General features: G+C 35.3%; 1 protein-coding gene across 2 annotated transcripts in view; it reads right to left on the reverse strand.

The window, feature by feature from the left end:
- Positions 1–1,968: 1,968 nt before the first annotated feature.
- PSMD14 (proteasome 26S subunit, non-ATPase 14) overlaps positions 1,969–12,552 on the reverse strand; it is a 47,002-nt gene continuing 36,418 nt past the window's right edge. For both annotated transcript variants that reach the window (XM_066322891.1, XM_066322892.1), the window contains 5 exons: positions 11,467–11,574; positions 8,285–8,359; positions 5,800–5,925; positions 4,576–4,638; positions 1,969–2,399 (listed from right to left, as the gene is read on the reverse strand). In XM_066322891.1, the coding sequence (XP_066178988.1) occupies positions 2,301–2,399; positions 4,576–4,638; positions 5,800–5,925; positions 8,285–8,359; positions 11,467–11,574 (471 nt within the window). In that variant the 3' untranslated portion in view covers positions 1,969–2,300. The remainder of the gene's footprint in view (positions 2,400–4,575; positions 4,639–5,799; positions 5,926–8,284; positions 8,360–11,466; positions 11,575–12,552) is intronic.

Raw genomic sequence — 12,552 nt, forward strand, 5'->3', positions numbered from 1 at the left:
GAAACGCTGCCCTGAATTGCAGAGCTACAGCCATGTAGATGCAGAGCTGCAATGAATTCAGTGGTATACTGCCAATCACATGGAAGTGCTAATATATGCCAAAAATCTTCAGTGCACAACTCCTAAACTGGTATAATAGGGGGGATATGCAATGGCAGGTGGTGTTACAGAATCGTCATAGAATGGAGTGAGGTTTGCTAATACAATATGCCCGTCCTTCGCGCTGACAGGTGACAGGGGGTCATGCTGCTAATGAAGGTCTGCTCCGTTGCGGCTGGAGGCTCAGAAGGTGGCTGCTTGAAAATTTCTTTCTTCCTCCAACATCATATACGGGCTGCTGCTTTTCAGGTTACGGCATACACACAGTTCTTCCAAATCCTCTGCGTAGCTCCTAAAGCACTGGACAAAAATAAGGACGGATGCCCCAAAACCCTGCCTTTTTTATTACTCATGTAACATCTTGGTAAATAGAAAATTGTGCCTCCAAGTTAAACTGAGGAGTGAATAGAAAGCAGGGTACCACAGCACAAGCTTATACTATGGGAGATCTGCGTCGCCAACAGACTCCCTTCAGCTACCCTCTGCAAGATGTACATTTGTCAAAATTAATTTAGAATATGTAAGACTCACTGGTTTGTCTCCCTGCTTACACCAGCCTCTCACGCATGTATACACTGCAGCACTGCGCTAGCTCCTCTCCTGTTCTGCAGTGCCATGTTACCCACGACCTGCCAAACTCTGTCTCCCTCGTGGTGTTACACGTGTGTGTGGGAGTAGAGAGCGGCAGGGATGCAGAGCCCCCCTGGCAGACGAGCCCCAGGGCAGGTCCCTCGATCAGCTCCTGCCCCATCTCACCCTGGGCTGCGCATCCGGCAGCGGCGAGGCCCGAACACAGCCCTCGTCAACCACCCGCAGGTCTGCAGTGGCAATCTCCAGAAAGAACTTCCATTTAACTACATGCAGGCAAATGTGGTTTGGTATGTCTCCATTTTCCCAGTCTGATATTCCACTGCCTACTGTGGGGGCAGAGGGAAGGCCATAAGGAGGGCAGCTGCAAAAATCTGCATGTTTCCCTCTGAAGTAAGTGCACGCTAAATATACTTTGAGAGAGAGTTAGTCTAAAATAGTAAATTAAAAGGCCTCAATAAGAAATTTCAAACAAAAGAAAAATCTTTGAATGGTAAAGTGTAAGTAAATATTGGCAAAAGCCAGAAAATAAGACAATTTTATGGGTTATTTCCTTAGTATGCAAATAAGAAGTCAAATTTTTAAAACTTATCTTAACAAGAGATGCAGATAGTTTTGAAATATTTGCTTGCCAGTACTGTCGCTGTTTATTAAAAAACCCCCAAACCAACAGTAAAAAGAAAATTTCTGCCCAGACAAAAGAATGAAATCAGCCTAATCAGCATCCAACATTTGAAAAAAGAACCCTAATGAAAAATTCCAATCAGTCCCTGCCCAAAACCCAGAGTCGCTCCCCAAACCAGATATTTGGCTTTGCCTGCTTCAAACCAAGCAGTCAAACCACTTGCCTTCCTGCAAGTTTTTCCTTCTTCAGTCAGTGGAAATGGTTTTAAATCTCATATTATAGTTGGGACTCTTTCCATATATTTATTTTCCATGGACATCTCATGTACATTCTCTCACAGGAGGGTGGGTTCATCTAACCTAGAACAGCCTCTGTCACTTTAATGTTTATTCTCAGAATACTGCTATTTATGACACCGCTTGTGAGAGTTCTGTGATTCAGTTATCAGCAACTGAATTAATTTCCTTAAGGTCAGTTGTCTTCTGTAGATATTAGGGTTTGAATAATATTTAAATTATTTTTTTATTTATAAATATATTTATCGCAATTTCCTAACAATCTCAGTAGTTTTACAGTGAGGAGAAACAAATGTTTACTAACACTTTTTCTAGTTTGTTAATTCCTGATGTCCTTTCTCAAAAAACACTGTCCAGAACTTAAGACACATTTGTAAATGTATTTTTATTATGTTGCAACAATCAAAATATATATGTACTACTGATTTCCCCCCCAAAATATTAAATGAAAATGTACTACATTTTTCCCCACATTGTGTTCTTGAATGCTTTGGAATCTGTGAGGGCCCTGACATAAAGAAACTGAAGCAAATGCACAATTAGAGACTGAGAGGTGTTATAGTGCTGCACTTACATTGCAAATGAAGTCAGATGTCTCATTTTAATCAAGTAAAGCCTCAACAGTCTCTGTTTTGTGAGTATTAGAAACAATAAACAAATATATATAGAAAGTATCACAAACGGTAAATCAGTTATTTAAATACAACTGTATCCAACATAGCAGCTAAACACTGGACAATGTTTGAGGTCATCAGCACATCCACATGCTCTTCTAAATGACGTTTAGGGTCCTGAAATAAAAAGGATGTCATGAGATGAATGACTGAAACACAACTCTGAAAGATTTCATTTACTTCAAGTCTATTTAAGATGTCTGTGAGTTAATGAACAATGCCAGTAATGCTCCTGAATTTTCCATTCTAGGAAGACCTAGCAAATGACTGAATTTCCATGAACAAAATTTTATTAATTCATACTAACAGTTAACTTGAGGATAGATTTAGGAAGTAAGTTTCTGTCCAGCATATCAAGAGTAACTGTGGCAGCTGTGAGCTTTAAGGACAACAGATAACATGTGAATTTTACTATACATGTCACTAAGGCAAATATTTTAATCTTAGTCCTTGTACATTGCAATTTCTTTTCACATCTTTGCACAAATGCATGTTCTAATCCTGCAAAGATTCAAGCATCATCTAACACAGTCCTTGAATAGTTGTGTTGACTGCAAGAAAATTAGTGTATCTATACCCAAAAAAACATGAAACATGAACAATGCCCTGTTCAAATGCTCTTGGGAATTGAATGTTAAGCCTGAGCAGTTTTCTGAAAATACATATCCCCACGCACTATTACTCAATTGATGTAGGCATTTGTGGGCATCTGCATGCAACAATAAGATTATTTCTGGTCAAAAATCATACCCATGCACTTCTTCAGTTTCACCACTGATATGAAATAATTGATCTCCAAATACTTAAAAAATATTTGGCATACATCAAAAAGATGTATAAACTTTATTATAGTATTATTTTAGTAATTCTTGTGTGTAAAGAAATTAAATATGGAAGACAATCATGCATGGGAATTGTAACTTCTTTAAAAGATGGAATTATTGCCAAAAAGTTAATGAACTCATCTAAATTTATATAGTAGAGTGCTACTGAATCTGTGTACACTGCCCTTCTTAAAAACTCCTTTTCAAAGATCAGACTGTTCTCCAATATTCTTTCTGTTCCCAACAAAATATACACCTAATAATATAATATCCCTGTTGTGAGTGGCTGCTTGTTTACCAAGCTTTTTATCTAAGCTGCATAAAAAATCCCGACTTGAAAATTACTTCATTGAACCATTCTTTTAATTTAAAGAAAACTTCAAAATTTTATCAGGAAAAAATTCTTTTTGAAGAACCATATCAAAATAGGGTTTTTTTCACATATGCGTAACAACTAGTGAAGTGCAAGTTCTGTTTGAGATGACATCATAACCCTTAAAATACAACCCTTCTTACATATTTTATATGTATATATTTATGTATGTGTAGGTGTGCATAAACTCCATTGTTCTGAATGCTACAGAAATACATGAGTGACTGAACAATAGTGCAGATGTGTTATGACATTGCTGCTAGAAGCTGACACATAAGAGCAATCCAGAATCTTTTAAATTCTTCTACTGCTACTAGCAATACAATAAGTACTAGTTCTTTAAGGACACACTATATATTTTAAAAGCTATTTCTTATTTCCTTTGTCCTTCTTGAATGCAAGCTTTTACAAATTTGCTTTTCCTCACAAGAGCACACTTCCTCAATCTTTATGTTGAAATCAAATGCAGAAATAGTTTTTTGTTGAGTCTTTAAAAAGACATAACCTAACATTGCAAAAGGATGGAATGAATTGAGTGGGTGTTTTTGGTTTCAGCTGTGGTCTTAAACAGTCTTCCTCAAACACCAGTACAAAGGAACTCATCCTACCTGCCAAGTGTGTCTGAGAGCTAAGCACTGACAATGTGTTCATGAACTGAAGACAGGGGTGAGCTGGCTCTTCAGCCATGACAGTGTACAAACACCCCCCCCCCACCTCTGTTTCCATGATCACCATTTTTTAAGTGTCTCCACAGCTTGGGTCTCTCTGACAGAGACTTGGATATCTTTATGTCTCTTAGAAGTTTTTAAAACAAATGAAGAAGGAAAATAGAAACTACTGAATTTCAACACTGCTCCTTATCATATAATAAAAAACACATGTAGAACACAGCTTGCAGATATTCTGCCAATTACCTACAGTCAAAGGCCCTGTTCCTTGCACAATGTCCAACAAAAATAAATTTATTATTTAAAGCATCGCAGCATTGAGAATATCATGCACACAGAACTAAAATCACCTATGCGCATGTAAAAAATTAGTATTTAGAATGAACGAAGCATATCATTCCACCTCACTCTAATTCATCACACCTCACCTGCTTGCCAACATTTTTTATTGCCAGCTGTTCAGGTGTCATCTTATCTTCTTCTTCAACAGCCTGTGAAAGAAACACAGAAAAGGTCAGTGTTTCAGATTTAGTTTACTTTTTCCCCAAGCCACAGATTCTCAAAACACAATTCTGTTCCTTAAAAAAAAAAAAAAAAAAAAAAAAAAAAAAAAAAAAAAAAAAAAAGAAAAAAAAATCAAACAGCAACACATTTCAGAAAGTCAAAGGAAAAGGAAAGGTACTTCAGCTTTTCAGCAGACGTGGTTTTAATTACTGAGTGTTAGTGCAAAAGATCAAGGAAAATACTTATGAATGGTTTTATTGTCAGATATTCACCAAAATGTTATTACACAAAAATCTTAAATGAGTGGTATCAATAGTTAAAGATACTTGAAAATAGTTAAAACAGTAAATAAATCTACACAATTTCAACTACTGGAGATTTGATCTCAATAAATTTTTGTACTGTTTAAAGTAATTTATTTTAATATATTTTGATGCTGTTATATTGCCTTCAAATACAATGTCTTCATAAAGTTCATCCACTAACTTAACTAGTGAATGTAATACTGAATTTTGGTTTCAAGGACTTCTAAGGAGTTAAAAAACCAACACTTGTTAAGAAATACTGACATGATTACTATTCATAGAATGCTTGTTGAGATCTAGGATTTGTAAGAAATATTTCTAAGTGTGTCAGGATTAAAATAGTACAAGTAGCTGTAATTCCTCTTACACCACTAGTAGCAAATTTCTTACCTAAGCAGAACATTGAATTGGGCTCTGGAATGCGTTCTAAATACTTATAGCCTATTACTAGACTGATACAGATAACCTTTACTCTGCTAAGTAATTGATCAAGTCAATTGTCCTTGACTGAAGGATTGAAAAACATGACTAACTGCTCATTTTGATCTAAAGAAGTCTTACATTCTCGTCACCAAGTAAAAATACATAATTGATATGATTACTCACATTTCATAGCAAAACATGTAACTAAACACTTTGACAAAAATTTCGGGCAAAAAGTCTGGCGGCAATGCCTGAGGAGCAAATCTGGCAACTTCACCCAGAAACCATACGTAGCTGATTAGTACGAACTACAGTCATTCTGAACAAAGCTTGTGAAAATCAATTAGTTCTGAAATTAAGCAACTAATTTCTTCACTTCATAAACACAGCTACAGTCATACTATTATGGGATATGAATACCTTGTTATAATTTTTAGCTAATTCTAACATCTCCTTCACTACTGTTTCATTGAGTTTGCAATGTTCACTGTAGTCCTGAAGTGTCAAACCTTCCATCCAACTCTTCTTATGCAAATTTAGCAGCATCTGCAAGACAAAACCTCTTTAGAGCATTCACCATAAAATACTTTCAGAATACTATGAAGATCTCTTTGACAGGCAACTGATTCATAGTAAGAAGAATATAAAAAAAAATATCGAACTTACAACATCAGTGTTTAAATAGAGGAAATACAATTATCAACTATTCTGGCTAGAGCAGAAGATAAATTTGCATACTTTTTAAAGATTGAACTTCTTGAATCCTAAATATGAAAATGAGGCATGAAAACATGGGTCACATTTACTTTGACACATTCCTTTGACAGGAATATGTAGATTTGTTACTTTTGCTGCAGGTTGAGAATTGCACAATTGCTTCATAGAGGTCACAATTGCTTCAGGTCTAAGAAAATTGAATACTTTAGCCACCATATAAGGAACAGTTGAAGCTTTTGGCTTGACAAAACTGAAAAATATTTTAATGCTTTTAAATTCATAAAGTAGTCACACAGGCTTCACTGATTATCTCATCTGTATGCAAGCAACTGACAGTTATGATAAAATAAACTTCGAAAGTGACCAAAGCATGACTTTGCCTCATACAGATAAACAAGCATAAAAACCATAAGATAAAATGTGCAAGAGATTTGATGGTGATAAATGCAGGCACTACTAAAAATATTTGAAAGGTTTTACTTGACACTTTCATGTAATCTTGAAAGAGCAAAGGAATAGCTACAACAGCAATTTCTTTATTTTCATGCATGAAGGAAGTGTATTTTGTGGATCTCCTGCACACTTGACTGTAGGGAGGACCTTTTCAGCAAACAGTTGAAGCTTGCCTTCAATTTGTGAACATTTACTAGACATTTTTGAGAACTGGTAATCCCTGTAATTGCTATCACCTGAATAAAAATACCTGTTTCATCCTATGTAGAACTTCAAAGAAACCTGGCTTTGGAACATGTGAACTGAGTTGAAAGTTTGTGTCATAATTTGTGTTAGCAAGATCTTAGCTACTGACAGAAGGAGTCGTAGGCAAACTGCATATGGACAGTTTAGCTAGGCTATCTTGATTTTAAAATTAAGGTTTGGTGTGATGAGCTCCTAATCTAATACATGAAGCATGTACTCTTCTTACCACAGATGGAGATAACAGATCACCACCACCACGAGGGGTGTTTGAGATATGTATGAAGCTGCCTCATGAAAGATGTGAGAGAGAGTTGTTACCTCACAGACTAAAGTCTTTCCAACTTGGTCAAGATTATTCTCCTACTTGTAAAGGTAATTAGTCACTTACGTAAAGCCATTGATGAAAGTACACACTTGGAACTTCACACAAGACTGGATTTGCCAAATTGTTGCATTTGACTGGAAACAACAACCCCCTGGAACCCTCAGGGACATTTCCTGAGAGAGCTGGTTTTGTTGAATCAGTTATTCTTTTCAGTAACAGTGAGGTCTTGGAAGTCTGATACTGCACTAAAAATGGTTGTGCATTTCACACACTCTTTCCATCTCCTTAATTCGCATACATATTCCTCCACTATTTGAAACTGGGTTTTTTTTTTCCTTATTACTTGTAACTCAAAAAGTCTGAATTCTGTGAAAAAACTATTCTGGCCATTTTCCATTTTATCATAAGCTTTGAGATCAATTTATAGCCCTAACAAGGCCACGAAAATGCACAGACATATCAGAGAACATACGCAGAGGACAGAATCTGGCTTTTCAAGAATTAACTTCTGTAGATTGTAAGTAAGCTTTCTTTCTTCCTTTTTGTTTTCCTGATTGAAACTCTCAAGCTAGATTTTGCATGTAACCTGAAGAATGATGCAAAATTAACAAAAAACCCCATTTGTTGTCAGTAACTCCATAGTGTTTCTTCAGTAAATGCAGGATATCACTACTTCTTGATATTCAGTGATGTCTTGGGGAATTGCAATCATACTAACTGGAAGCACCTTCTGTCAAAGTGATTATAGCAAACAATAACACAACATCCCTTGATTATACATTCCATTTTGGAAAACACAGTTAAAAATTCTCCTAGCTTCAGGAATTCCAGCCTGTGAAAACTGAAGGGAGCCAGTATGTCTTTCAGCTTCATCACTGAAAACTTGAAACTTTGTACAAAGTCAGGTGCAGAGAAAAACATGACAACTTTCCATAAGGTGGACAAAAATGTTGTCAAACTATTTATATGGTCATTAGAATGTGGTTGTGGAAAGTTTCATCACCACGACTTACATTCAAGTGATTTCTGGAAGATAAGCCACCTATTCCAGGAAAGTTAAAACAATTACTGAAAGTAACAGCCATTGAAATCAGAGTATTGCCACAAATTTTAAACAGTTTGTATAATGTTCCTGGTACTCTGAATTAAAGATGAAACAATTACCTTCTGTTCTAGTTCGTTCTTCCTGTAGTTGATGGTGATGGAATAGTAATGTCTGTTTAGTCCATGGATTAATGCCTGCAAAATTCAGGAGAGAGATTGAGTTAAATCACCCACCATTGGAATGAAGAAATATCAGAAGGAGAAAACTAATTTCAATATAAACATCTTTAAACATCATTTAAATAAAAGAAAAAACACAAAGAAAAAAACACAGGGACTATAAGGAGATATGAAGTAAATATACCTGGTTCTATTTCTCTTTTTGTGTTCATTAACTGACAGTTATGCTTTCTATTTCTAAACCAGATTTTTTCACACAGTAGCAACTATAATAAAAAAAAATGGTAACTGCCTTCAAACATTTGACCGATACATATGCACAAACATATTTCTCTCAAACCCTTCCTCTCTCAATAAATTTGGTTGTCACTCCTATTAAAATATTCTATTAAAATATTCTGTTACAAACAAAAGACTACTTGCTATCTATTTATTTATAAACACTGTCAGCATTCCCAAGTTTATTCTCCAGGGTACAACATGAAAAGGGATTAACTGAAGCAAGCAAAAACCTCAGTTACACAATGTGCATCAAATTAACCTTGGATATTAAAACTAGTTTTATTTTTAAACTGTAAATGAAAAAAAAAAAAACAAACCACCTTTTTGACTGTAATTATGCCCTCTGCAAATACAATCTGATCAACTGGATTATTTTTAATGATAGCTGTGTGTATATATTTTCTATTTTGCTCACACGTATTAGGTATTTCCTTTTACATTTATGACTTAAGTGTGAGTTGTATTTTTTTGGCAGGTAAAATGCTATGATCAATCCTCATCACAACTAAAGAGTCTATTTTCAAATAAAATTTCACATATGAAGAATACATTTACAAACTATATAATAAATCATATGTAAAGTATGCTGAATTAGTGATAAATACTTCTGTTTCAAGCATTCCACCTAATTATGTTTAAATGTATATTTAGAGCTATACAAAATTAATGTGTATTTGCATCTTATGAAACTTAATATTTCAGCATTACAAAATCATCTGTATGAAAGCTGAAAATGTTTTCATATATATTTTTTAAAGAGATTTCTATTGCAAATACATAGACAAAGATAAAAAGTACTTGAAAAGTTATGAGAATTAGCATTTACATAAAACCATTACTTGTGCGACTTATTTTAATTAAACTTGTAAAATACAGATTTTATCATCAACAAAGGAATTTATAGTTGAAACTATTAGCAAGTCATTTCCACTGCCATTTTCTTATCTCACTCAAAGGGACTGCATATGAGATTTTGGTGTTTGTGTATAAACTGAGGTGTAGAAATTTAGGAAGTTTTCTCAAGTTCTTAAAATTTGACAAACGGGTTTGCATTCTCTCCCTTTCCTCCCCCCGTCCAAAAACTACCCTTTAAAAGAGTGGGCAGATGTCAAAGGTAAACTGTAAAATAGCTGTTGGCAAGGGAACACAAGGAAAAAAAACCACACACACAAAAAGGGAGTGAAGCCAAGGCATGCACTATTCGATTATTCTTCTTTTTGAGATTTTAAGTAATGTCTTATAATTCCTGCTACTAACCTAGCTGAAATCAATATTTAGTTTGCTTCTGTCCTCAACTGGGTCAGAATTCTATTCATGGCTTAAAATAAAAGCAAAACAACACTGTAAGAGCTCTTGCAGCTTTAGGAACATTAGGAGCATCATTTAAAATTATGATTTTTATCTTAACAGTGACATTTGCAACAGCTTGCAAAAACTCAACACAAACAAAACCTACCCATTTTAATAACAGAAACCCAAAACCCCATGGCCAAAATATGCCACGCTGTACTGACAGTGATCTTACAATAATGAAGCAGAACAATCCTGCAGGGGTTTCCAAGGGAAAGCATTACACATGGTCTAGAAAAGCCCAGTTAGAAAAGCCCTGAAACATGCAAGCATGGGCTTGCCTACATCCAATCAAGAGTATTAGTGGCTTATTTCATACTCATTATTGTTTGCAGTTTTGACCAATTCAAAAATCAAAACTAAAACAGCATCCTGAAGCAGACACTCTTCAATTTTAAGACACTTTTTTGCTAGCATTTTTCATCAACAGCAAAGAGTTTCAATGTATTAGTAACAAAAACCCCTCAACTTATGTTTTTAAACATAAGGGCATGGTGGGCTAGGACCTCCCATAGGATGGCTCTCGTAGAGCACGAGTTCAGCCATTATTTCGGTTCTGCTCTGACTAGTGGATGGCCTTTTTCTTGAAAGTTTACCTAGCAAAATATTGCTTCTATTGTTCAAGTAATGAAACAAAAAGCAGGAACTGGGCTTCATGGTTTCAAGGACACATGCCTTTAGAATACATAGGAAGGGGGAAAAGTTTTTTAAAGTAAAAAACTCTGAGGCAGAAGAACAACAGGGATAAAAGCATTAATTGCTCCAGAGGATACTTGTTTCAGGATAGAAGCTATTTCTCAAAATAAAGGCTTGCTTCAGTGAAGACCAAAATTTTTGTCTTTTCAGTGAAAGTCAACTTCAGAAATCAAACTCTGAATATTTAAGTTTCACAAATGTGTATGCAAAAGAAACATTACAGCAGAAGCTAATCAGGCATCCATTTTATCCATTGAATACCCTCCTGCACCATTTTTTCAGCAAATTACTGCATTACATAAAAATCAGAGATTAATTATTTAAGACACAAGGTTTAATCTAGATTACATAATAAGCAAGAACCTTGATAAAATTAGAGCAAAAAGAAAAGAAAGAACTTTTTCCATAATTTGCTCATGAGTAACTATCTTGAAGAAAGTTGAGATGTTGACAAGCAGCAGTTTTTCAGCAGGACTGAAAACAGCACGTATCTTGCATCACATGCTATGTCGTCAATTGTCACTTTTAAAAGTTTGCATTTCCATAAATTTATACTTGAATCTCTGCCGTACACATTAAATACATGCATTCACACTTAAGTAGCTAATTTAGGGCTCAATTTTAAACCCCACACATATACATGTCCAGTGATGAATCATATAAATTATAAATGCATGTGGAAAAATGCAATAGAGAGAACAATAAATAATTTGTAACCTGTTTTAAGCACCTTCCCCAAAAATTGATGAATTACTCTTGCAATTTATAGGACTATCAGCAAGCACTAGGTTTACCTGGATGGATGGCTTGTTTAAGTGACCCAGATTCGAAGTTGTTTGTCTTGGTTCATGTCCTAAGACCATCATATTAGCATTGATCAATCTGAAGGCATCAATAACAACCTGTAAAAACAAGATGTCAAGTCAATTCTTTTTAGAAAATGCAACTAATAGAGCCAAGCAAGAGTGGACAAGGCACAATCAACTCTCATGTGTTTTTGGCCTTTATCCAGAAAATCATTTAATTATAATATTAATAAAAAAGAACCTCCTGCTGGCTATGTGATCAGCACACTACACTACCTTGCATTGTAAAGGTGACACCAATTATTACCTTTTCCATGGAGCTGTAAGTTTTATATACATTATATCATCATATAACACTGAATTTTATGTACACTTACTCTAAGCCTCAAAACTATGCATATGTTTGTCACCTAAATCTTATCCAATCAAAATGAATGACAGAGAGAGACTAAAACTGAAAGTGAGCACAAGCTAAGGGACCAAGTCTAAAGCCCAGTCCTGTCACATCAATTATACTACCACAATACTTGAAATGACAACAAAATTATAGCCAGCAAGGAACTTGCCCCATGTATTCCCTTCTAGTCAGATGCTTTTTGCTTCTTGTGACTACGAAAGGGTCTATAAACTGTCTGATGGATTAAAAAGTCCTTGTCAGTGTCATGCTCAGGAGTAAAAAATAGAGAAAAAGAAAACCAAGGTCATTTATGATTTAAAGGTACATGGCAGGCAGGATTCAGTGCTGTTTTATGGCAAATAATGTAAACTCATCATTGATTCTTACTCTGTCCTGTGCTAAATTTGTCTATGAAATTTTTTGGAAAGAGAAATTCATGGTCCTGTGCAATAAAATCCCCACCCCTGTCCAAAATCTACAGGAGCTGAAACAGACTAACAGACTGAATGTAGCAACAATACACTCAAACCCCTATGTGTCCTGAAAAGCACAGGTTCATAACTGCAAGAAGGATTCTTGTTTAGGTTCCAGTCTTTTAACTGAACCAGTGCAGCTTTGCACATCCACTAAAACAGTACCAGGCAGACTTTGCAGGCATCATGTCTGCACATATTTGA

Source organism: Sylvia atricapilla, chromosome 7 (genome assembly GCF_009819655.1).
Source record: "Sylvia atricapilla isolate bSylAtr1 chromosome 7, bSylAtr1.pri, whole genome shotgun sequence".
Lineage (NCBI taxonomy): Eukaryota > Metazoa > Chordata > Aves > Passeriformes > Sylviidae > Sylvia > Sylvia atricapilla.